Raw genomic sequence first — 27,746 nt, forward strand, 5'->3', positions numbered from 1 at the left:
TCGATAGACGGCATGGTTGGAGGTATGGTCAGACAGAGGATCGTACGACGAAAGCTTCCACTGTCCCGTCAAAGATGTTCTCGGGTCGTTAAGGAATGGTGTCATGGACACCTTTTTGACGTGTCTTTTCAGGAAAACTTTGAGAAGCGTGCACGTCTCGAGAAGCGTGCACGCACACCCCCGGAGGCCTATATAAGGAGTTACAAGCTTCAACGGAGGTAGGCAAGATTACTGTTACTACTGTTACTCTACTTCTGTTGCTCTGCCTCTTTGCTTCCTTACTTCAACATCGCCGGTGACTGACTTGAGCGTCAGAGGGTCATCACCAGGGAGCTCCTCCCTGACCCGACACTAACATTTCTGTGGTTGCAGGTTCACCTTAGTTGGAGTCCACACATGGTCAACAGGAGCACCACATCCTCTAGCATCCATCGTCTCGACTCTCGTACAGGATCAACGACCATATCCACCATACACTAAATCATGACGGTATGGTGGTTAAGGTATGGAGTATTGCCACATGAGATCTTGGGGTCGAAATTCGACTTGTCCGAGCATGTCTCCCCCATGCCTTGCCACTTGTACTAATGGCTAGTAGCTACCTGTGATTTACCTCCTCCGTGTTGGCCTAGAGATGAGTTGGTGGGGGCGCTGAGGGTAAGCGAAACGTCTTTTGCCACATGATAAGACTAAGGGATCGGCATAACCGAGGTAAATATCTCTCTCATGCACCAGTAATTATTTTAAAGGCTAGTAACTATTTATGATTTATCTCCTTCATATTGATCATGAGATAGGTTGATAACCTCATTGCATCATCGAGAATAATTGGGACAAAATTATTAGGAATCTAAGAAGAGTAGATAAAGAAGTCAATCAAATAAAATAAATCGAATGTATAATTCTAGAGAATTGTTTATAATTTATTTTTTTAATGCCGTTTTGAGAGAATTATATCCCTTATTGGGAGAATGTTTTACAAAATCGAAGTACATATCTGGCCTTTGTAGACATGTATTTGTACAATTTGGATTTTAGCACCTTTTCAAAAAAACAAAAAAAAACAAAAAAAAAATATTTTTAGTTATTGGGGTCGTTCAATCATTTACAAAAAAAATATATATATTGGCAAACTGCAAAATAAGTTCCTTTTTAAAAACTTCTGAAATGTTATAGCACTTAGTGGAATAGAAATTAATTTTTTCCATAATTCTAATTTAATATTCTGCAGGCTTTTAAAACAATAAATTTTAAATTGATTTTATTTTAGAAGTAAAAATAATCACCACATATTAAATGATTTTCTCATATCAAATATAAATGGTTTCTAAACACGTTTATGTAATAGAAGCATGTTTAAAATTACAAAGTTGTAAAAGTTTATTATAAATAAACTAAGACTTTAGAATGTTTTGACTAATTTTAAAGCATGCCGAATATAATATTATAAATAATATATTCCTTAATGAGTTTGTGCCGAACCAAAAATTTTCTGTATTTTTTTTTTTGGTATTTAAGGGTCCCTTGATCCGCTCTGAAACCCACCTCGCTTCGTTGAGCTGTTTGAATTGATCCGCTTTAGCTTTATCTTCCTCCTCACCTTCTGCAGGGCACAGGTGATTTTTGCCCTTTAATCGTGTTGGTTTGGAAATTTTTTTTGTTCTCCTTCTTCTTGTTTTAGGGAGAATGGATCTACTGTTTGCTTTTTCGGGTCGTATCGTCTGTTCTTAGCATAAGATTTGTTTTTTTCCCCAAGGAACGAATGGGTTTTCAGCTTAAATTCTACGGCAATTTATCAACAGACGTACGTAAAGATCTAAATTTGTCAAAAGACATATGTTACTTTAGCATTTATCAAAAAATACACCATTTTAAGTGTATTTTTTATTTTATCCTTCTGACAAATCTGATTTTTTTTTCTTTTTACTATCGTTTCTCACTCTCTCTTCTATTTACTTTTTCCTATACATGCAACTAATCTAATTTTTCCTCTCCGCTTTTCTATTTCCTCTTCTTTTTTTTTTCCCATGAGTGCATGCATAACATAGGATATCAAGCCCACAACGTTTAGAGTTTAATTGATTTTTTAATAATATTAAAATCATATCAGGCCTAATATATAAATCTCTTTTTTTTTTTTTCCTTTTTTCGGTTATTAGGCCTGATATTTCACATATCAGGTCCACGTTGGCCCTGATATGAAGAGATACGTGGGTCTGATATCTCTTCATATCAGACCTAATAACAAAAAAAAAAAGAAAAAAGGCAAAAAAGAAATAAAGAGATATTTAGATTTTTCAAAACAACTGGTCTACCACTAGAAATGTCGAAAATAACAATGGAGAGCATATTTGGACTCCTTAAAATTTTAGAAATCCACAGGATCTTAAATGATTGTAATCTGAGGTCTCTAGGTCGATCCGTGAGTTTCGGTCAAAACCCACTGATGGACCTATAGAGCTCCGATTGCACCCATTTCAGTTCTTGTGGATTTTTGATATTGCAAGGAGTTCAAATATGCTCTCCATTGTTATTTTCGGCATTACTAGTGGTGGACCAGAGGTTTTGAAAAACATAAAACGTATGGCGCTTGTTTTGCTGATTCTTTCTTATTATATTTTTAACATCTTTTAGAAGTTGAAATAAATAATAGATAGCATATTTAAACTCCTTGCAACATCAGAAATCTACAGAAACTGAAATCGGTGTAATCAGAGCTCTTTAGGTCCATCAGTGAATTTTGACCGAAACTCACTAATCGACCTAGAGGCCTCAGATTGCAGTCATTTCAGGTCCTGTAGATTTCTAAAATTACAATGAGTTCAAATATGATCTATATTATTATTTTTGGCATTCCTAATAGTGGACCAAAGATTTTGAAAAACTTACATAGAAGAGAGAGTGAGAAATAATAGTAAAAAGAAAAAAAATTAGATTTGTCAAAAGGATAAAATAGAAAATTTACTTAAAATGATGTATTTTTTTGGTAAATGTCAAAGTATCATAGGCTTTTTATGTGGGTCCTTTGATAAATTGCTGTAAATTCTAGGATGCGGGAGTGAGATTTTGTTCTACCATTTTCTTTTGCTGATTGGACGATGGTCCTGTAGGTTTATATATGTTTCCCGCCCTTTGTATTCGTTCTTTTTTTGGCAAAATTTAGCTTAATTTTATTTTTTATCAAAGATAAAAAATTGGTTTTTCTTCGTGTTGATGTGTATGCTCTTGGTGGTGATAACTGAACGATTCTGACTGACATGACGATCCGGTCTCCCTTTTGGGTATTCGTAGAAGGCGCGTGAAGAGAAATCTTGATTGTAGCCATGGTGGTGATCAACGTGAGGCGATCGACGATGGTGAGGCCGGCGGAGCCGACGCCGCAGCGAAGGGTGTGGAACTCCAACCTGGATCTGGTGGTGCCGCGGTTGCACACGCCGGTCGTGTACTTCTACCGTGCGGTTGGATCGGCGAACTTCTTTGACGCGGAGATGATGCGCGACGCGTTGGCCCGAGCGCTGGTGCCCTTCTACCCCATGGCTGGGCGGTTGGCCCGTGATGAGGACGGACGGATTGAGATCGATTGCAACGGCGAGGGGGTTCTGTTTGTGGAGGCGGATGCCGAGGCGACGGTGGATGACTTCGGCGACTTCGCACCCACCATGGAGCTGAAGCAGCTCATCCCAAAGGTAGACTATACCGAAGACATCTCCGCCTTCCCGCTGTTGGTCGTCCAGGTACTTACCGCATTCTGCTGAATTCTTTTAATTTACCTTCAAGTTGTTATTTTTTTGTGACACCTTATGATCCAATTTTTGTTATAGTCTCCGTTGCTAATATCCTCCTAAATTTCCTGTTGATACTTTGTAGCTAGCTTTATTTTTTTTTTAGAAAAAAAAATTAAATCTATCCTTCAAAGTTATTTCTTAAAATTTAGTCGTATGTTAACCATTATTCAATGTATTATTCATGTTGCATTTTAGTCTCACATAGGATGATTTCAGTGCAATATTGTAACATCGTGTTGCAATCCGTGTGCCTCATTCTACTTTAAGAGTTTATTTTTTAGTCCTCCTACACTTGAAGAAAGCTTCTTTACCTCTAAATACAAACCTATAGTAATTCTAAAATATAATAAGTATCTCGGCTAAGATTATACCTTCTTATACCAAAATAAATATTGTGCATGAATGAGCGCATCTGTTCTTTGCGACATTCTACTAAGATTCATTTCATAAATTTCTAACATTCATATTAAATATTGTTCACAAGATATTTAATATTGAAATTGCTCTCTCCATGTATGCACAAATATATCTTGATTAAATTTAGAGTTGAATTTGGATTGACACAGTTGAAATTGAAAAACATTTATTGTAAAGGATATGAATAGAACTAAATTAACCCAACTATAACATCACTTCACGCGTTGGCCTCTATGACCATAGCATGATAAGCACCACGGAGGCGATGGCACCGGCGATCATGAGGCGTTTCATCCTCTTTTGAGCCTTTTTGGTTGTCTGTCACTCCAACACAAACCCAAACTCCTGGAATACAGACATGGTTGCGGCCTTCGTCGATTGACTCAAGTTTTATTTGCTCTTTATTTGCCTCTGTGCAAATTGGTACGTTTCATCAATTAGAGAATTTGTTTAGAAAAAACCAAAGGCGGAGAGCAATTTAAGGATTTACTGTATTAGGTGGTCAATGACGATGCCAAGATTCTTAATTTCTCATAATTAGCAATCCAATTTCTTAATCAATTGTAGGAATCAAATGTTCTATAAGAAGTCATTGTTGTAAGGAATTGATGTAGAAGACATCCATGTGTTGGTGGAAGTGAAGTTAATGAGAGTGAAGTTGTAGGCATCCATGGAGTTCATGAGGCTGAAGTTGGGCCACTTTACCCACTTGATGTTGCTAGCACCGGCACCATAGTTTCTGGAACTCGTCGTAGTAGAGCGTGCAGAGCGCAAAGGCACCACTCCACTCTAGCCACTCCATAGGATCCACCGCATCGTTTATGAAGGAATGCATGACCACCGTGCACAAGTAGGCTTTCCACGGGGGTGCCGCGCACCGTGCAGTTGTGGATGGTGATCCCTGTGGACTGTTCGGCATGGTGCAGCCTTGTGTTGTGACGACATTAGATTGATCGTGGAGAGGGAGGCACGTGTAGAGGTTGCAATTCTGGAAGATGGTGGCAGCATTGCCGAAAATGAAGTCGACGCTGCCGTTGACATCACAATCACGGTAGAACTGACAAAGAGTGTCCTGGTAACCGAGGAAGCTGCAGCGGTAGAAAATGCAAAGGTCGGCGCTATTCCACACCATGACCTTGTTGGTTAGTCCTAGAAAGATCGTATCGGTTCCACTATACAAAAATTTTGTACAAGTGTCGAACCTTTCCTAATAACCTATTGGGTTCTTTAGAAGTTAAATTAGGAATCGCAAACGGAACTTAACATTATTGATTCCAAATTTAACTTATCTGTTCTTAATGGTTTAGACTTGGATCGCAAGCGGAACTTAACACTATTTATCCAAATCCACCTACGTTATAAATTCCATTAAATATTAATTTCCAAATTGGCTTCCAGGACTGCATGGCGAGGCACATGGTCTTCTTGGGTATGGGAGCATCCACCACCGCCTAGACAAAGCCTTTCAAGGAAAGTTAATATTTAATTTCCTTATATAACTCTAGATTTAACCAAAAAGAACAATCGAATCACAAATTTGAAAAACAAAAAAAAACACAGACTCGAATAATAAATTCGAAAAACTAGAATCTAATGTCTCTTGTGTTTGAAATTCTCACAAAGAAAAATAACTAGCATGATGCGGAAGAAAATTACTAGTGATACATTCTCTTTGTATGCTAAAAACCTCGAGATCTTCTACCGTATTCCTCGCCTCCTCTTGGACGTCGTGTGGGCGACGATCCCCCAAGATGAATACCACCAAAAGCCTTCTTCTCCTTTTAGTATTCGGCCACCACCACCACCAAGAACCAAAAGAGAGCAAGGGGAAAGGAGAGGGAGAGAGGGCCGACCACAATGAGGAGTTCCACTAAGGGAATAAAAATTGATATCTCATGAGGCCTCCCCTCCCCTTCTTTTATATTATTTGCCCAAGGAAAATAAGGAAAGACTTTTTACAAAAATTAAAATCTTCCTCCTGTTTTTCCTTTTCCTCTTTTATTTTTCCTTTTCTTTCCTCTTGATTGAATCAATCACTAAATCATTGATTTATTGATTTGAATCATAGATGATTAGATGCTTTTAATGGCCGACCCCTTGCTTAGACACCAAGCAAGGGTGGCCAACCATATCATCATCAAGAGAATAAATTTTATAAAATTTTATAAAAAAAAAGAAATCCTTTTATAAAATTTTACAAGCTCTCTTTCTTTTTGTGGATGTTAAAAAAGGAAAATTTTAAAAATTAAAACCAAATTTTAAAATTTAAAACATCTCATCTATAATTTTTTTTTTTAAAATAGAAAATTTTTAAATTTAAAACTTCTCTTCCTTTTTTCTTAAAACCATGAGGATGATTAAAAAAAGGAAAGTTTTAAAACTTTTAAACTTTCTTTTAAACCATGTGGCCTAATTCAAATAAGGAAAGTTTTATATTTTAAAATCTCTCTTTTAAAACTTGTAGTTTTCTTAAAAAAGAAGATTTTAAAAATTCAAAACACCCCTCCTATTTGAATTTATTATGGTCGACCCCTCTTTACTTGGACACCAAGCAAAGGGCCAACCCCTTTGAGAAGGTTATGGCCAACCCCTATGGCTTGGTCACCAAGCCATGGGCCGACCCCTTCTTGGACACCAAGAAGGGCTTACATTGGATGGACTTGAGGCTTTAATGAGGCTACGACAGGGACCTAGAGAAGAAATTGGTTTTGGCCTTCCGACGAGCTTGAGTATCCCGTGTTCGCCCCGAACACACAACTCAAGTTCATCAATAATAACTCATTCCACTAGAGAGTTATTATTGTACTACCGCACCAATCCCAAATTACATTATGGACTCCTTCTTATCATGAGTGTGTTAGTCTCTCTGTGTTTAAGATAACGAATGTCCACTAATTAAGTAAGTTACTGACAACTCACTTAATTAATATCTAGCTCCAAGAGTAGTACCACTCAACTTCATTGTCATGTCGGACTAAGTCCACCGCAGGGTTTAACATGACAATCCTTATGAGCTCCTCTTAGGGACATTCTCAACCTAGATAACTAGGACACAGATTCCTTCTATAATCAACAAGACACACTATAAGTAATATCATTTCCCAACTTATCGAGCTTATTGATTTATCGAGCTAAATATCACCCATTGATAAGTCAAAGAAATAAATACTAAATATATGTACTTGTTATTATATTAGTATTAAGAGCACACACTTCCATAATAACTAAGGTCTTGTTCTTTTATTAAGTCAGTATAAAAAGAACTTGCCTTAAATGATTCTGCTCAATACACTCGGAGTGTACTAGTGTAATTTATTAGTCAAGATAAACTAATACCTAATTACACTACGACTATTTTAATGATTTATTCCTTTCTATCTTAGTCATGAGCTACTGTTTATAATTTATAAGGAATTGATAACATGATCTTCTGTGTGTGACACCACACACCATGTTATCTACAATATAAATTAATTGAGCAACTACACTTAGCATATAAATGTAAGTTTTTGAGCAATGTGATTCTTATTTCTAAATATATGTTTATACAAAAAACTAGACTTTTATTATACATTCCAGCAATCTCCCACTTATACTAAAAGACTATGCTGTCATATATCCTGTCATACATCTGATTCCCAAACCTTCAACATGTCCATCAAAAGCTCTTGCCTTAAGGGCCTTAGTGAAAAGATCCAGGTCATCATCTGATGCAATCTAGCCGACAACAACTTTTTCTCGTTATACGATATCTCGTATTGGGTGGTACTTGCGCTCTATTATGTTTATTTGCCTTATGGACTTATGGTTTCTTCGAGTTTGCTACTGTACCACTATTATTATAATAATTTTGGGCAAACCAGAAATCATTTCTAAGTCCATCATGAAGTTTCTAAGCATTCATCTTCTATGGCTGCCTTACAGGCTGTCACATACTCAGCTTCTATGGTGGAGTCCGGAAAAACACCTACGCTTAACACTCCTCCATAATTATGGCTTCACTTCCTAAAGTAAACACAAAACTCCGAGGTCGACTTACTATTGTCCCTATCTGATTGGAAATCTGAATCAATGTAACCCACTGGGAGCAAATCGTCTGCTTCGTAAACTAGCATATAATCTCTAGTCCCACTAAGGTACTTTTTAATATACGCTTTACGACAGTCTAGTGTCCCGGTCCTGAGTTACTTCGATATCTGCTAACTATGCCCTGAGCAAAACAGATATCTGGTCTCGTTCTCAACATAGGATCATTAGGCTTTCGACAGCCGAAACATAAGGAACTGTCTTTACGTCCTATATCTCCTTTGATATCTTCAGAGACATCTTTTTAGATAAAGATACTCCATGCCTAAAAGATAGAATACCTTTCTTGAAGTCTTGTATGCTATAATGAACTAGGATTGTATCTATTTATGAAGCTCGAGATAAGCACAACATTCTTTTCTTGTGATCCCTTATTACTTCGATCCCAAGAATATGTGCATTCTCCCAAGTCCTTTATATCGAATTTGTTTGGACAACCATACCCTTACTTGCGACAACACTTTGATACTGTTTCCAACTACTAAAATTGTTATTTACGTATAGTACAAGAAATACCACCACGTTTCCATCACACTTCTTGTATACACAAGACTCATCTGGTTATTAAATAAATCCATAGGTCTGGATTACTTTATTAAACCGGATGTTCCAAGACCTTGAAGCTTTGCTTCAGTCCATAGACTGTTTGAGCTGCACACAAGATGCTCTTTGCCCTTTGCAATGGACTCTTCTGGTTGCTTTATATGGATATTTTCTTCAAGACTTCCATTAAGGAAAGTTATCTTGACATCCACTTGCCAAATCTCATAGTCCATATGAGTAACAATAGATAAAAGAATCCGGATAGACTTAAGCATACCGATGAAAAAAGTTTCCTTTTTCAACAAGTCTTGCTTTGAAAGTTTCTACCTTCCCGTCTATCCCTCTTTTCCTATTGTAGACTTATTTTTACCCAATGACTTTTACACCATTTGGTGATTTTATAAGCTCTCAGACTCTATTAGAATACATATATTCTAATTCTGTATTCATTGCTCTTTGCAAAGACGCTGCATCTTTATCTTGGAGCGCTTCGTCATATGTCCAGGGATTAGGTTCATGTGCACCAGGGATCAAGTCTAAAGACTCTCCCAAAACATGAATCTTTTTAGTTGCCTAACAGCCCTCCCACTATGACGAGACGCTTTCTGCAATTGTGTATCATTTGTGATACGTGTTACAATTTCTTGTGATATTTCATCTTGTACAGTTGGTACTAGATTAGACATGTCCTTTAATTTCTTTAAGAATAATTTTTACTCATGGGCTTGTGGTTCATAGTATAGTCCTCTTCTAAAATCAGGCATTGGTACTAACAATGACCTTCTGATTCTAAGGACTATAAACTTCCTTTCATTTCTCTAGAATAACCCACAAACAAGTGAACTCCTATCCAACTTATCAGTGTCTCTCATATGCTAGACTACCCCAAATCTGAATATGTTTCAGACTAGGCTTACGCCCATTATGTAATTCTATGGGAGTAGAGAGTTCTGACTTAGAGGGTACTATGTTCACTTCCGTTTCCAATGTATATCCTTAAAACGAATTTTGGTAATACTGAATAACTCATCATTGATCTAACTATTTCTATAAGAGTCCAATTCCTACGTTCTACTACACCAATCTATTGGGGTGTACCAGGTGCAGTTAGTTGGGATTGAATCCTGACTTCTGATAAGCGACTCCTAAACTATCCTAAGAAGTGCTCGTCACTACGATCTCACCGTAGTGTCTTAATACTTTTACTTTGACGTTTCTCCACATCAGCCTCGTACTCTTTGAACTAATCAAAGCACTTAGACTTGCGACACATCAAGTAAATGTATCTGTATCTCAAATAGTTGTATATAAAATAGACGAAATATTCGAAACTACCTCTTGTCTGGATAGTCATAGGACCACACAAATCAGAATGAACCAATTTCAACACATCTTCGGCTCTATACCCCTTAGATTTAAAAGCTTCTTGGTTATTTTTCCTTCCAAGTAAGACCCACAGGTTGGAAAGATTTCCACTACCAATTAACCCAAGAGTTCATTGGTTATTATCCTTTGAATCCTACTCAAGGTAACCTAGCCTTAGACTGCCAAAGATGTGATTGATTCATTTCCGAAGGTTGCTTTCTCTTAAAGTTAGAAGATGTGTTATTAATTTCTATTTATTGCATCGTGGGAGTTATTGGATTTATAAATTGTCAATCAATGTACCAGAATAGATATCTTTCCTATTTTCTCGATAACAACTTTGTTATCAAAATAGACACAATATCTATTCTTTAATAGTTTAGAAATTGAAATCAGGTTCTTTCTAAACTTAGTACGTAAAGACAATTTCTGAAAATCCATATTTTATTCCTATCAAAGGATAAACTTCTCCCACTGCAACAGCTACTACTTTTACAGCAGTGCCCATGTAGACGGTATTTTCCCTTCATATAGTTGTCGGGTTTCCTGGAACTCCTGCAATGAATTGCAGACATGATCAGTGGTTCCTGTATCTACACACCAGGTACCGGTAGATAACACCACTAATCATGTATCAACTAATGAATAAAATACATCTATATTGTTCTCAGTTCTAAGAGGACAGTCTACCTTAATGTCCAAGTCCTATTTCCAATCATTATAATTAGGACTACTAAGTCTATTCTATAGTATAACAATTAGAGAATTGACAAACACATGAAATCCTAAGAATCATAAAATTATTTGGTCAAGACCTAACACCTTAAAATCCTCGTGAATTTTGTATGCCATGATAGTGTGGACGTATACAAAATCAAAGAGAAGATTTTATCCATTAATTTTATTATCTTGTCAACCTAACTTTATGACAAATAAAATTAATAGTTGGTCTTACTTTGATTAAATATTTGGTCAAAACTTTGAATTTAAAATAAGATTAATTTCTCAAATAATATTATTTAAATTCACCAACACCTCAAACATCGGGAATTATGCATGTCATGTTAGTGTGGACGTATACAAATTCAAGCATTCGTATGAGGAGGGTCTTACCCATTAATTATCTTGTCAACCTTAAATTACCTCAAACACCATGAATTTTGTATGCCACGTTAGTGTGGACGTATACAAATTCAATTGTTTGTAAGAGGAGGTATTACCCATTTTATTTTGTCAACCTAACTTTATGACAAATAAAATTACCTCAAACACCGTGAATTTTGTATGCCACGTTAGTGTGGACGTATACAAATTCAAACATTTGTAAGAGGGGGGTTTACCTAGCTTTATGATAAATTAATAGTTGGTATTCCTTTGGTCACGCAAAACAATAGCAGTGACTCCATTGGGGAGGATGCTATTGAATGCGTCTAAGTGTATACCATTTCTTGATACTTAGTCCATTAAATAGAATTGTGCCCCTTCATTTGGAGAAGATCACACACTCCTAAATAATTTCCTATAACCATCCATGAAGGAAGTTTAATCTAGTGATCCGCAACAAATCCATCCATTGTGGAGGGAGGCATTCAGAGCCAACACGCAAGCTTGTTGCATCTCTTACGAACCAGTAATGCAGACCGTGGAATTTATTTAAAAATCCCTCTCCCACTTAGTTATTTAAAGTGAGAAATTTTAACCTATGCTAGCATACATCACATGCACACACACATCACAGTAAATAAAAGCAATAAATATGGAAATTAATTTTCCAACTATTATGGCCTTTTCTATCACTGTCCTCCGCGTACTCCAACCCTAGTTGATGTCATCTTTAGCTACCGCCATCGGGTCGAGTCGTCGCATCTATCTTGCTTCTTATTCCGCTGCACCTCTGGTCCTCCAATAGCACCACGCCTCGTAAGGATACAATCCACGATAAAAATAGAATTTTACATATATCGATCCTATATTCCACGAAAGAATGTACATGTAATCTAGATCGAAAATAAAATTCTAAAATCCTAGGGCTAATACAACTCCTACTGTATTAGTTACATACAATCATGCACACACAAAAATAATTCCCTTGACATGTCCAAGGGTCCAATCACACACAACATCTATAAGCCATAAAAGTTGGAGCCTGCAACCAAAGAGTTAGCACATCCTACTATTATCCTGCCTAAATTATGTATGACATGTGCATAATTTATTTGAAAATCAAACACACAGAGGTAAACCCTAGCTCTGATACTAATTGTTGGTTAGTCCTAGGAAGATTGTACCAGCTCCACTGTACAAAAATTTTGTACAAGTGTCGAATCTTTCCTAATAACCTATTGTGTTCTTTAGAAGTTAAATTAGGAATCGCAAACGGAACTTAACATTATTGATTCCAAATTTAACTTATCTATTCTTAATGGTTAAGACTTGGATCGTAAGCGGAACTTAACACTATTGATCCAAATCCACCTACGTTATAGATTCCATTAAATATTAATTTCCAAAATTGGCTTTCAGGACTGCATGGCCAGGCACATGACCTTCTTGGGTATGGGAGCATCCACCACCGCCTAGACAAAACCTTTAAGGAAAGCTAATATTTAATTTCCTTATATAACTCTAAGTTTAACCAAAAAGAACAATCGAATCATAAATTCGAAAAACAAAAAAAAAACACAAACTCGAATAACAAATTCGAAAAACTAGAATCTAATGCCTCTTGTGTTTGGAATTCTTACAAAGAAAAATAAATAGTATGATGTGGAAGAAAATTACTAGTTATACCTTCTCTTTGTATGCTAATAATCTCGAGATCTTCTGTCGTATTCCTCGCCTCCTCTTGGACGTCGTGTGGGCGACGATCCCCCAAGATGAACACCACCCAAAAGCCTTCTTCTCCTTCTAGTATTCAGCCACCACCACCACCAAGAACCAAAAGAGAGCAAGGGGAAAGGAGAGGGAGAGAGGGCCGGCCACAATGAGGAGTTCCACTAAGGGAATAAGAATTGATATCTCACGGGGCCTCCTCTCCCCTTCTTTTATATTATTTGCCCAAGGTAAATAATGAAAGACTTTTTACAAAAATTAAAATCTTCCTCTTGTTTTTCCTTTTTCCCTTTTATTTTTCCTTTTCTTTCCTCTTGATTGAATCAATCACTAAATCATTGATTTATTGATTTAAATCATAGATGATTAGATGCTTTTAATGGCCGGCCCCTTGCTTGGACACCAAGCAAGGGTGGTCGACCACATCATCAGCAAGGGAAATAATTTTTATAAAATTTTATAAAAGAAAAAAATCCTCTTATAAAATTTTAAAAGCTCTCTTTCCTTTTGTGGATGTTAAAAAAGAAAAGTTTTAAAAATTAAAACCTATTTTAAAATTTAAAACATCTCTTCTATAAATTTCCTTTTTTAATATAGAAAATTTTCAAATTTAAAACTTCTCTTCCTTTTTCTTAAAACCATGAGGATGGTTTAAAAAGGAAAGTTTTAAAACTTTTAAAATTTCTTTTAAACCATGTGGCCTAATTCAAATAAGGAAAGTTTTATATTTTAAAATCTCTCTTTTAAAACTTGTAGTTTTCTACAAAGAGAAGATTTTAAAAATTCAAAACACCCTTCCTATTTGAATTTATTATGGCCGGCCCCTCTTTGCTTGGACACCAAGCAAAGGGCCAACCCCTTTGAGAAGGTTATGGCCGACCCCTATGGCTTGGTCACCAAGCCATGGGTCGGCCCATTCTTGGACACCAAGAAGGGCTTTCATTGGATGGACTTAAGGCTTTAATGAGGCTACGACAGGGACCTAGAGGAGAAATTGGTTTTGGCCTTCCGACGAGCTTGAGTATCCCGTGTTCGCCCCGAACACACTACTCAAGTTCATCAATAATAACTCATTCCACTAGAGAGTTATTATTGTACTACCGCACCAATCCCAAATTACATTATGTGCTCCTTCTTATCATGAGTGTATTAGTCTCCCTGTGTTTAAGATAACGAATGTCCACTAATTAAGTAAGTTACTGACAACTCGCTTAATTAATATCTAGCTCCAAGAGTAATACCACTCAACTTCATTGTCATGTCGGACTAAGTCCACTTGCAGGGTTTAACATGACAATCCTTATGAGCTCCTCTTGGGGACATTCTCAACCTAGATAACTAGGACACAGATTCCTTCTATAATCAACAACACACATTATAAGTTATATCATTTCCCAACTTATTGAGCTTATTGATTTATCGAGCTAAATCTCACCCTTTGATAAGTCAAAGAAATAAATACTAAATATATGTGCTTGTTATTATATTAGTATTAAGAGCACACACTTCCATAATAACTAAGGTCTTATTCTTTTATTAAGTCAGTATAAAAAGAACTTACCTTAAATGGTCCTGCTCAATACACTCAGAGTGTACTACTGTAATTTATTAGTCAAGATAAACTAATTCCTAATTACACTACGACTATTTCAATGGTTTGTTCCTTTCCATCTTAGTCGTGAGTTATTGTTTATAATTTATAGGAATTGATAACATGATCTTCTGTGTGTAACACCACACACCATGTTATCTACAATATAAATTAATTGAACAACTATACTTAGCATATAAATGTAGGTTTTTGACCAATGTGATTCTTATTTCTAAATATATGTTTATACAAAAAGCTAGGCTTTTAGTATACAATCCAACAGACCTTCCTTATGTTTCTTTCATTTTGTCTTCCATCGCTAGAGATTCTTTTCCCATCTTTTCTTTCCTTTGTCCTTTCTTTTCCCTCCCTATAGGGATTTATTTCTTTCCTTCCACAATCCACACCTCCGAGTAAACAGAGCATTAGGGTTGCAATGATCCTATTTATACATCCCTATCTACATGGTATTTGAGATAAAAATAAATACCAAGTAAAACCTAAAAACCTCTTAACTCAATGTCTTCGGCATGGGACACGGGCATGCCGACTTTCCAGAATGGGGCACACTCATGCTTGGGCATGCCGACTTTCCAAAATGGGGCATGACTAGTCGTTCTTGAATGTATGCTTGTGCCAGGCGTGCTACCTTTCTAGAATGGGGCACACCCATTCCGTGCCCCTAGGCATGCCCATGTCGTCAGATTCGGACACGACCAGGTCATTTTCGGTGGCATGGTCATGCCACTTGATCACCAGATATGAATCATCCCTATAATTTTCACCTTGGAGAGTATCCACCCCTTTGGAGAACCACGAGTGAACTCCACCTGGAACGCTAAGTTTAAGCGGCCTCCCTCTAGCAACTAGAGAAATGGATCAAGTTCAAGCAATGCTTGAACTTCTATGTGGTAACTGCTTTTCCAACATATTTGCAACGTTTTCAGAAGTGTGGACCTTCTCAAGTAGTATTTCCCTTGAAGAAATCAGCTCCCTGATCTTGCGAAACCTCACATTAATGTGCTTGTTCTTCGCATGATATAGTTGATTTTCACCATATAGATAATACTATGGCTATCACTATATGACTTGACTCCACCTTGTTGAACACCCAGTTCTCTGACCAACCTTTTAAGCCACAATGCTTCATTGCATGCACTAGTTATTGTCATGTACTCTAACTCGGTAGTGGACAATGCAACTATAAGTTGTATTGTGGACTTCCAACAAAACTGAAGAATTACCTTGTTGTCTACTGAACTCGATCCCATAATCTATAGTATTCCTCAAGTTTCTAAAAATTCACTTGACCATATCCCAATGTTGTCGACCAGGATTTGAAAGAAATTTGTTCACCATACTAACAGCTTGTGCCAAATCAGGTCTTGTGCAAACCATGGCATATATTAGACAACCAACTGTACTGCATAGGAACCTTTGACATGTCTTGGATCTCTTTATCCATCCTTGGTCATTCTGTAAGAGATAATTTGAAATGATGTGCTAGAGGTGTACTTACAAACTTAGCATTACCCATGTTGAATATGTTAAATACCTTCTCAACATAGCTTTGCTGAGATAGCCATAATCTTCTAGAGACTCTGTCTCTATGTATCTCTGCACTAAGAATCTTCTTGGCTGCACCCAAATCCTTCATGTTAAATTCCTTGTTTAGTAGGTTCTTTAATTTAATGACCTCCTTCATCCTCTTCGCGTCAGCATGTCATCCACATATAATAACAAGAAAATGAGTGAATCGTCATCAAGACTCCTCATGTAAATGTAGCAGTCATACTCACATATTGTGTACCACTATCATGGATATTGCTTTAACCCATAAAATGACTTCTTCAATTTACTGACCAAGTGCTCTTCCCCAGGCTGACTAAAACCTTGTAGTTGGAACATGTAAATCTGCTCCCCCAAATCACCATCAAGAAATACCGTCTTCACATCTATTTGCTCCAACTGCAAATCATTATGTGCTACCAAGGACCACCCTGATAGATGTATGTATAACCACCGAAGAAAATATCTCATAATAGTCAATCCTGAGTAACCCTTCGCGACTAGCTGTGCCTTAAATTTCTCCTCCTTTTCTAAATAGGCTTCTTTCTTCTTGTACACCCACTTGCATCTTATAACCCTCTTCCCTTCAAGAAACTCCACCAGATTTCATGTTTGATTTCTTATGCAATGACCTCTATCTCCTCCACCATGGCACCCATCCACTTGTCCTTTTCTGAGCTATGTACTGCCTCCTAAAAAGTAGTATGATCTCCGCTGCTAGTGATGAGTGCATAAGAAACCAAGTCCTCAAAACCATACCTCAATGGTGGCTTGATTGTACGTCTGGTCTTGTCTCCAGCTATAATCTATTGCTCCATGTCCTTTGAGCTATCACCATTAGAATCATGGGTTTCTAGCTCCACCTTTACAACATTCACGCTATTGTTGTTTTTCGGTATTTGTTTCTCTTCTCCCTGAGTATGTTGTAACATGACTCTTTTATCAAATACCATTTCTCTGCTAATCATCACCTTATTTGTCTTCGGATCTCAAAACTTGAAGCCTTGTAGCTCTTTCTAATAACCCTTACCTTCTTTGCTACTTTGTCATCTAGTGCTGCCCTTAGTGATCAATTGATCAAGAAGCACGCCATACTTACTGCCTCTGCTCAGAAGTTCTTCACAAGCCCTGCATTCAACTTAAGACATCGAGCTTTCTCGATTATATCCTATTCATCTTTTCCGCTACACCGTTTTGTTGTTTTGTCTTGCGAGGTGTCTCTTGATTCTATGTTGCTCATAAAATTCTTAGAACTTTGAATCTGTGTATTTAGTACCATTTTCCAACCTAAGGTATTTGATCTTTCTTCCCGTCTGTTCTGTACTTCAGTTTTTCATAATTTTAACATTGAGAAAGTTTTCGTGAGTAATCGTTGATGAAACTCATAAAATATACCTATGCCTTCACTGTGCACTAGTGGTACCAAACCCATGCTATTTAGGAAATCGATGTTCATGCTTACCAAGTATGAGCTGATCTATTTTGTTTCTATTTAGAGTTGATTATTAATGGGATTTATTTTTTGATAGGCGAAGTAGGTTTTCCCTTTTCAGGTGTCAGAATTATTTCTGTATATATTTAATTTATCTGAAACCTAGTCCTCTGGGCTTAGAACTTTTCTCTTAGTGACATTTTTTTTTTTTAAACTTACTAAGTTAAGGATTTGTCTGGTTTTATGTGCTAGAAAAATTTAATTTACTTGTTCAATTGATGAATAAGGGCATTGGTCGTTTGTTGCATTACAAGGGAAACAACGCTCTTTATTCCTTTGCTTTCGCATGTACGGGAAATTTTACTTTTGATAGTTGCTATGCATAGCTAAGTGATGTAGGTCTGTCTGGATACAAACTTCGCTTGCCACACATGATCTATGATAGCCTTAAAACAAAATACAACATCAAATCTAACTAAAATGCATACCTCAAAAGTAAACAGTATACCTTAACTGCCCGAATGACATTTGCATTTGGAGGTCCAAGAAGTCTAGAAAGTGAGTGCAAATCGTGAATAGGTAAATAGGAAAGTTTTACATAAATTTAATATTAATTAATAGATCAAGAGAAAAAAGATCAATAAAAAATTTCATTATATTTTTTAAAGATCTCATTTATGATCTTTCATTTTAATATAGGTAGTCCATTATTATTTGCATTACTCTTATTTATCATCAATTAAAGGCAACAACTATTCTTTTTATTTATTACCCGTTTTATCTCAAAATAATACACTTTTAATTATCATCTGTTAATCATCACCAATAAATATATCATCATTAAATTTATCATCGATAAATCCATTTAGAAGTGAATCACTTGACTAGTGTAATAATGCTTATATGAGCTAAAGCCATCACCGGTAGTATACAATGATATAGTGTCATCATGCAAATAGAAACTAACTATTGGTGACATCATGCTACCACAATTTGATGTGGTCGGTTGAGTATTCTAATAAAAGGCTAGGTTTGAAGTTTTCACTTTTTATAATTTATATTCATTTCTATTTCACTTTGAATGTTTTTTACACCATTTATTTCACCTTGGATTCACATTTTTAGTAGTTAGTTTAAGGGACTAATCTATGTTATCACTTGGTAGATTAGCAGCTTGTCCAGACATAGGATTATAACATCAGAAAGCTACATAAACATCAACAACATATAACATGTAAAGGAAAGAAGTTTAAAGATAGACGATTAACAAAAGAAGAGTAATCGAAGTATCAATTTTAAAGTTTTGAAAACAAACTTATCTCATGTTACAGCATATCCTTGCACCTAGGCGGTGAAACAAAGTCTAGACATGTTTTATGCAGCACTTGACACAATTGAAAGGGATTAAAGTTACCAAGAAGTGTTTTGTGTTCGTTTAATTTGATTTTTTTTTCTCAAAATTTTTTCCAAGTTTTTGGGTGTGTCTCAATTTTTTATTTTTTCTGAAATGAAATAGAATATTTAATTGTGGAAGATGTAAGCTGTAAGTATATGTATGAAACTTGGTTAATGGAGCTAGAAAAACTCAAAAATTGACCTTAGCCTGAATTTAAGCCCGAAACACAAATTGGGACCCAAAAAGTCTGACATTTCAAATAAGATGAGTTCAATCCGCTACTTCTTGTAGAGGTTGAAAGTACACAAACTATATGTAATTGAACTTTGAGATGTTAAAAAGTATGCTTTTCCTAAATTGCCATGTTTTGAATCAGTAATTGTCATGCCTTGGTTGTAATCTCAAGCTGTGGCATTGCCACAAGCATATTTTGTATAGGCTAATCTTGTAAGCTGTGATTCTCTTATTATCATCTACCAGTTCCACATTTTGTGTTTGTTACTAGTTTGTCATAATCAGGATTCTATTGTCCATTATATTTATGTCATAGTACTTTGTGTTTGTGTTTATTTACTTTTTAATGATTAATTTGTCAACTTGTAATTCCATTTGTATCGATAATCATGACTTATGTGTCTATATATTGTTTATGCAGGTTACACACTTCAAGTGCGGTGGTGCAGCTTTGGGTGTTGGTCTGCAACATTATGCAGCTGATGGCTTCTCTGGCCTTTACTTCCTCAACTCTTGGTCTGATGTTGCCCGTGGCATTGGCATCACTATCCAACCATTCATCGATCGAACCCTCCTCCGTGCTCGTGACCCACCCAACCCCTCTTTTACTCACATTGAATACCTGCCTCCTCCTTCCATGAAGGACTCTCTCCCTTCAAACACCATGCCCCCAACCATTAACTCAGCCAAAAGCTCAAGCTCCACCACCGCTGTCAACATCTTCAAGCTCACCCGAGAACAGATTAACCTTCTCAAAGCTAAAGCTCCCCCAGGTGGTAACTACAGCACATATGTCCTCCTTGCTGCTCATGTATGGAGGTGTACATGCATAGCGCGTGACCTCCAACCAGACCAGATGACCAAGATGTACATTGCAACTGATGGGCGGCAGAGAATGCAACCACCACTTCCACAAGGCTACTTTGGGAATGTGATCTTCTCAGCAACACCCATTGCACCAGCGGGGGAGGTGGCCTCTTCGGAGGGTGGTCCTTCCCCAGCAGCCAAGACTATTCAGGAGACTTTGTCGAGGATGGATGCCAGCTACTTGCAATCAGCATTGGACTACCTAGAGATGCAGCCAGATTTGGGGGCTCTGGTCAGGGGTGCTCGCACATTCAGTTGTCCAAACATCGGGATCACTAGTTGGGTGCGTCTACCAATCCATGATGCCGACTTCGGTTGGGGTCGCCCAATTTTCATGGGTCCAGGTGGCATCCCTTATGAGGGTCTATCATTTGTCCTGCCAAGCCCCACTGGGGATGGTAGCCTCTCATTAGCCATCTCCTTGCAGGCCGACCACATGCTAAAGTTCCAGAAGCTCATCTATGATATCTAAACCTACGAGATTGTTGTGGTAGTGGGAGCAAAACTTGAACTGTTTTTTGTTTTCCTCAGATGGAAGTTCCGAAGGTGTCTGTGTTGTTCTGCCATACTTGAAGGTTGTCATTCATCACATGAAATACTGAAGCAAATTGTTACCTTGTTTATCATTTATAAACTATTTATTTCAGGGTTTAAGAACACTACTTGTTGCCTAAATAATTTTAACTTATTTGGACCTTGAATGTTTTTGTATTCTAATGCCCTTTCCTGGTTTTTGAAAGTAACATGATGTTTTCATGTACAGAAATCTGCGTCTATGAACTTTATGTGATTATAATGGCCATTGTTCTTGCACCAACTGGCTCTTTCCTGGGCATGTTGAACCATCTTTTTACAGAGCAGTTACACCACCAACCAAATAGAATGAGGGGAGTTATGAGATGGTCATTCTTTTTTTTCTCACTTAGAATATAAGATCCTGGATTATGCAGCTTCAGTTTCTTTCTGATGATGGCATTTGATGAGAGTCTCTCTCTTGACTCTAAAATGGGATTTGCTGATACAGCTTCTGCCGAGTTCAAGGTGAAATTGATCAGTGAAGATTAAGTTGACTTTTCTTCAGACAGAAATAATAAAAGCACATCTTCAAGTACATAATGAGTGGAAAGATTGAGGTGATATAGGAGAGGTTGATATACAGTAATTTATCAAAAGGCATATGTGGTATAATGTATTTATCAAAAGGTACATTACCGTTTTGTATATACCAAAAGACATAGGTAAGTGATGTGCAATACCCAATATAATCCTCCCGTCAATCTCTTCTATTCAGTAGTCAAGTACCGAGGCATCTGAACCACTTTTTGAATAACTTTAATTTTAAAAAAATAACTTCGATCATTTGTCTACCTCCCTCCTTCGTAACATGCGAGTGCAGATCCAATTATGTGGAGAAATCTTCCCTCTTGTGAAATCCTAGTTTAGTGACCTCGAGTGTTTCTCAAACGGCATCAAACATTTCGGTAGCAAAAAAACAGGACTGATCGCGAGGCGCCAGTGAAGGGTTCTAGGGTTTACATCAATCATCTCGTCTCATAATGGCTCAAAGAAGTCGATCGGGTGTATCATCATCCTCTCAACATCAATTAGCTGTAAAAGTTGTTGGTATTTAACTGTTCGATGCGCAACGGAAGGTGTGAAAAATAGATTAAACGCCTTTTAAAATTTTTCACAACAAAACAATTTTGTTTAGATCGAACAAAAGATCTTGTTTAATTATAAAATCTCTTATAATTCAACATGCAAACATTATAATATTTTCTTTATAATTCTACAAAATATAATCTTTACCTTGAGTTTGCGCCTAAGATTTGCAGGTCGCCGGAGTTCTTCACAGGTTGCCGGAGTTCTTCCAATGCCACGATCTTCCTCTCCAATTCTTCGAATCAACGGATGGACAAAAGTGTGGGCTAACTCTTTTAACTTTTCTCACAAAATGAACTGTAGAATTTTTCACCAAAAATTCTCTTTTTCATTCTTTCTTTTTTTTTTTTTCGAGAGAGAAAGAGAGATGTATATTATAGTAAGGAGAGAGGAGAATGTGTATTATGAACATGGGAGAAAAAGAGGGAAACGTGTATTATCGAGTGGGAGAGAAAAGAGGGGAACATATATACAAAAGTGGAAGAGAAAAAATGGGAACGTGTATTATAAAGTGAGAGAGAAAATTTATAATATTCACAAATATTGATTTCTCTCTTTTATATTTTATTCGTAATTAAATTACAAATAGAATATCTAAATACTTGATTTTTCTCTTATATATATTTTATTTGTAATCAAATTACAAATAGAATATCCAAATATTTGATTTCACTCTTTTATATTTTATTCGTAATCAAATTACAAATAGAATATTTGTATATTTGATTTCTCTCTCTTTTATATTTTATTTGTAATCAAATTACAAATAGAATATCTGAATATTTGATTTCTCTCTTTTTTATATTTTATTCATAATCAAATTACAAATAGAATATCTGTATATTTGATTTCTTTCTTTTATATTTTATTCGTAATCAAATTACAAATAGAATATCTGAATATTTGATTTCTCTCTCTTTTATATTTTATTCGTAATCAAATTACAAATAGAATATATTCTTTTAGTAAAAATAATAAACAATTTATTAGTTAATAAATTTTGTGAGAATAAATAATTAATCAAATTAATTATTTAAGAGTATCCATCATGATTATACGAAGATGGTTTGGGGACCATGGACCCATAATTTCAAGCTCCAATAAATTTAGATACAATTAATTAAAGCTCTTTAACTAATTATCTAATTTATTAATTCCGAGATTATTCCACTAAAATCCGGAATTGAACTCTTGAGAATTATGGAACATATTTACTCAAAAGATTTGAACAGTCCATTGATATAATCATTACATGTCGATCAACCCTCCGTTCATGGTCCACAAATAGAGCTAGGCGAAATTACCGTTTTACCTCTCTATTTGTATCTAAAACCTTAAGTACCATTGATTCACTAGTGAATAGTTAATTCATAATCTAATTATGAATTAGAGCGCTCAAACTATTCAGTGCTAGAATCAACACTCAAGAGAACCATTTTAGCATCCTTTCGGAAGTTACGGATTCCGTATCTATAAATCATATTCCCAGCTGAATGTATAACTGAGTCTCCAAAATGTAAGTGTTACACCTATTATTTAAAATAGGTTTTAACAAACAAATCAAGAGACTTGTTAATACAAACAAGGAGTCTATGACAACTCAGGATTTAGATTGATCTACATATGATCATCTTAGCGATGTTGATTCGAGTCTTTGTAACGGTACTTAAACATAGACACTTAAATCACATCTGGTCCTTGTCCTATATAATCATATTATATAAAATGCCTCTGCTTAGTGTCATTACACTGATTGTCCGGATAAGACTATCATATTCATAATGTCAGCAAACTGCATTCATGATTTCCAATTAAAGATCCATACTTTAATCAATCATGGACATTTTAAATATATTATCTATGATTTTAATCCTCTTGTATATAACAATCTTATATACTAAAATCATAGTTACATCAATATATTATGGATTTTATACAGATATTCATTTTTATACAAATAAGCATAAAACAATCAAACAATAAAATAAATACTTCTTTTATTTAATTCAGCAATTAATAATAAATATCTGTTTTACGGGCATATTCCCAACAAACTCCCACTTGACCTAAAACAAATGAGACATATCTCTAAGACCCATTCCCTCTAAGTGACCTATGAACATTTTTTCAAGTAATGTCTTGGTGAACGGATCTGCAAGGTTCTCTTTCGACGCTATCTTCATAACGTCGACATCTCCTTGACGTACAATCTCCCTAAGGAGATGATACTTTCTTTCTATGTGCTTGCTTCTTTTATGACTCCGTGGTTCTTTTGAATTTGCCACAGCCCCACTGTTGTCACAATACAGGGTTAATGGTTTATCCATATCTGGAACTATTTCCAGATCAGAGTAGAACTTTTTCAGCCAAACTGATTCCTTAGCGGCTTCACAAGCTGCTATATATTCTGCTTCCATGGTAGAATATGCTATGCTGGATTGTTTAATGCTTCTCTAAACAACTGCTCCTCCACCAAGAATAAATATTGATCCAGATGTCGACTTTCGAGAGTCCTTATCTGACTGGAAATCAGAATCAGTATATCCCAAGGGGTTCAGGACTCCTCCTGAATAGACAAGCATATAGTTTCTTGTTCTTCGCAGGTACTTGAGAATATGTTTTACTGCAACCCAATGATCTAATCCTGGGTTTGACTGGTACCGACTAACCATTCCCACTGCATAGCAAATATCAGGCCTAGTGCACAACATAGCATACATAAGGCTCCCCACTGCTGATGCATATGAGATACGTCTCATATGCTCTTCCTCTTGCAATGTTTTGGGACATTGTGCCTTCGAAAGAGTAATTCCATGTCGGGTTGGTAAGAGACCTTTCTTGGAATTTTGCATCGAAAAACGTGTGAGCACCTTATCAATATAAGTTGCTTGAGATAATGCTAGGAGTTTATTCTTCCTATCCCGAATAATCTGGATCCCAAGAACATAACTTGCTTCTCCCAAATCTTTCATTTGGAATTGCTCAGTCAACCAAGTCTTTACATGAGATAACACTTTTATATCATTCCCAATGAGTAAAATGTCATCTACGTAAAGGGCTAAGAAAACCACACTTTTAGCATTGATGAGCTTGTAAACACAAGGTTCATCAATATTTTGTTGGAATCCATAGGTCTTAATAATCTCATCAAACCTAAGATTCCATGATCTAGATGCTTGCTTAAGTCCGTAAATGGACCTTTGTAGCTTGCAAACTTTTTGCTCATGATCTTTAACTACGAACCCTTCTGGTTGCACCATATAGATGCTTTCTTCAAGATGACCATTCAAAAAGGCTGTCTTGACATCCATTTGCCAAATCTCATAGTCAAGACAAGTGGCAATGGACAAGAGAATGCGGATAGACTTTATCATGGCAACCGGAGAGAAAGTTTCTTCATAATCAACTCCTTCCTTTTGGGTATAACCCTTTGCCACTAGTCTAGCTTTGAAAGTCTCTACTTCTCCATTCACACCTCTCTTTTTCTTGAAGATCCATTTACATCCTATGGGCCTGACATCTTCAGGTGGATCTACAAGTTCCCAGACCGAATTAGAGTACATTGACTCTATTTCTTGGTTCATGGCTTCTTGCCATTTTTCCTTATCAAGATCATTCATTGCATGTTGATATGATGATGGATCATCATCATTGGTATCGGCTACAACAATATTTGTTTCACCGTCCTGTCTGTAGTGGGCAGGAGTTCTAACAACTCTCCCACTTCGTCTAGGTACCAAACTTTCCTGATTAGGAATATTGGTTTCTTTTTCTTTCCTATTATCTTCAACAATTATCGGTTGTGAAATGATCTGATCATTTAGCAATTCCTCGAGTACAACTTTACTTCGAGGTTTGAAGTTTGTCATATAGTCATTCTCAAGGAAAGTAGCATGTGTTGATACAAATACTTTCTTTTCTTGTGGGCTAAAAAACAAACCTCCTCTCGTGCCTTTTGGGTAGCCAACAAACAAACACACTTCTGTTCGTGGTTCTAATTTCCCAGATTTCCCTTTTAGTACATGTGCTGGACATCCCCAAATTCTAAAATGGCGCAAACTAGGTTTACGCTCATTCCACATTTCTATTGGGGTCTTAGGGACTGATTTTGATGGTACCACATTCAAAATATAGACCGCTGTTTGTAAAGCGTATCCCCAAAAAGATGTAGGTAGCGAGGCATAACTCATCATGGATCTAACCATATCTAACAAAGTTCGATTCCTTCTTTCGGCAACACCATTTTGTTGCGGAGTTCTAGGAGCCGAGAGATGGGATATAATCCCTTTCTCAATTAGGTGATTCTTGAACTCGGTATCAAGGTACTCACCTCCTCGATCTGATCGAAGTATTTTTAGTGATTTACCTAATTGCTTTTCAGCTTCAGCTAGAAACTCCTTAAACTTTCCAAAAGTTTCTGATTTCCTTTGCATTAGGTAAACATATCCATATCTCGAATAATCATCTATAAATGTGACGAAATATTCATAACCTCCTCGTGCGTGGACATTCAATGGTCCACACACATCAGTATGCACTAACTCAAGTGGTTCTTTGGCCCTTTCGCCCTTCGAAAAGAAAGATCTTTTAGTCATTTTCCTTCTAGACAAGATTCACAAACTGGTAGAGTGTTAACAATTAACTCTCTCAAAGGACCATCCTTTGTTAGTCTATTTAGCTTATCTAAATTGATATGACCTAACCTAAGGTGCCATAGATATGTTTCATCACTATTTGCAAGCTTTTGCCTTTTGTTAGATTTTGGATAAGCTACTTTGAATAGTTCAGTATTTAATGATAAATTTTCACAAGGCTTAAGGACATATAACCCGTTTTTCATACCTGCATGACAAATTTCAAGACCATTTCTTGAAATAGAAATTCCATTTTCATAAAAGGAAATACCAAATAATTGTTCATGCAATTTTGAAATAGAAATCAAATTCCTACAAAATCCAGGAATAAAATAAACATCGTTCAACACTAAATATTTATTTTTAAAATTTAAACGGGTGACTCCCACTGCCTTGACTGAAACTAATGCCCCATTGCCAACTCTAAGTGTCAACTCCCCATCTGCAAGCTCCTTTAAAGAACTAAGTAGCTGTATAGAAGAACAAACATGATTAGTGGCTCCTGAATCAACTATCCAGAAGGAGGAGTCATCCTCTACTAAACAAGCTTCTAAGACAAGTAAATCAAATTTACCTTTCTTCTTCTCCTTCAACTCTGCGAGGTATTTTGGACAGTTCCTTTTCCAGTGTCCATCTACACCGCAGTGGAAACATTTTCCTTTAGGTTTCTTCTCGGCCTTCTTGCATCTGGTTTTGTTGTTCTTAGACCCATCCTTTGTCTTTTTGAATTTACCACCAGATTTACCACCTTTAGCCATTTTTCTCTTCAAACCTTTTGAAGAATTGGGTTTATTAACAATATTTGCTTCAGCCTTGTTCTTCACAAGCCCTAAGATAGCTTCAAAGGTTTGTAGTTCATTCAGCAGCTGAGTCATCCCATAATTCAGCTTATTCATAATATAGTTGCTGGTGAACGGGATGAAGTCACTAGAGAGCGAATTCAAAATTATGCTCACTTGTGTACCCTCATCAATTACAGCCCCATGCATCTCAGCCTCAGAAAAATAATTTGTCATCTGCATGACATGATCACGAACATGAGTGCCAAGAATCATTCTAGCATTTGTGTACTTTCTTGTGGCCTCATGACGAGCTTGCTCAGATTGTTGCCCAAACATTTCTTGCAGAGATTCCATGATCTCAAAAGCACACTCTTTGGGCTCCATCTTGCTTCTTAGTGCATCAGACATGCTCGCAAGCATATATGCCTTAGCCTTATTGTTGGACGCAATCCAACGATCATACAGTTCTCTAACAGCACGAGTGGCATTTGCAGGTGGTACCGGTGGACATTCCTCTGTAAGAACAAACCTATTGTTCTCACTAACCAACA

The 27,746-nt window shown here is 36.5% G+C and overlaps 1 protein-coding gene across 1 annotated transcript; it reads left to right on the forward strand.

Annotated features, from left to right (window-relative positions):
- The first annotated feature begins 1,595 nt into the window (after positions 1-1,595).
- On the forward strand, positions 1,596-20,747 carry LOC121968172 (hydroxycinnamoyltransferase-like). Its single transcript, XM_042518647.1, has 3 exons — positions 1,596-1,616; positions 3,292-3,734; positions 19,672-20,747. Exons 2-3 carry the CDS (start codon positions 3,324-3,326, stop codon positions 20,587-20,589), a joined length of 1,329 nt encoding a protein of 442 aa, XP_042374581.1. The 5' UTR covers positions 1,596-1,616; positions 3,292-3,323; the 3' UTR covers positions 20,590-20,747.
- The last annotated feature ends 6,999 nt before the right edge of the window (positions 20,748-27,746 follow it).

The sequence above is a fragment of the Zingiber officinale genome, chromosome 3B (assembly GCF_018446385.1).
Source record: "Zingiber officinale cultivar Zhangliang chromosome 3B, Zo_v1.1, whole genome shotgun sequence".
NCBI lineage: Eukaryota > Viridiplantae > Streptophyta > Magnoliopsida > Zingiberales > Zingiberaceae > Zingiber > Zingiber officinale.

Coding starts and splice junctions, on each gene's coding strand:
- LOC121968172 (XM_042518647.1), top strand. CDS start 3,324: ATGGTGGTGATCAACGTGAGGCGATCGACGATGGTGAGGCCGGCGGAG. Junction 3,735..19,671: donor TCCCGCTGTTGGTCGTCCAG/GTACTTACCGCA, acceptor TTGTTTATGCAG/GTTACACACTTCAAGTGCGG.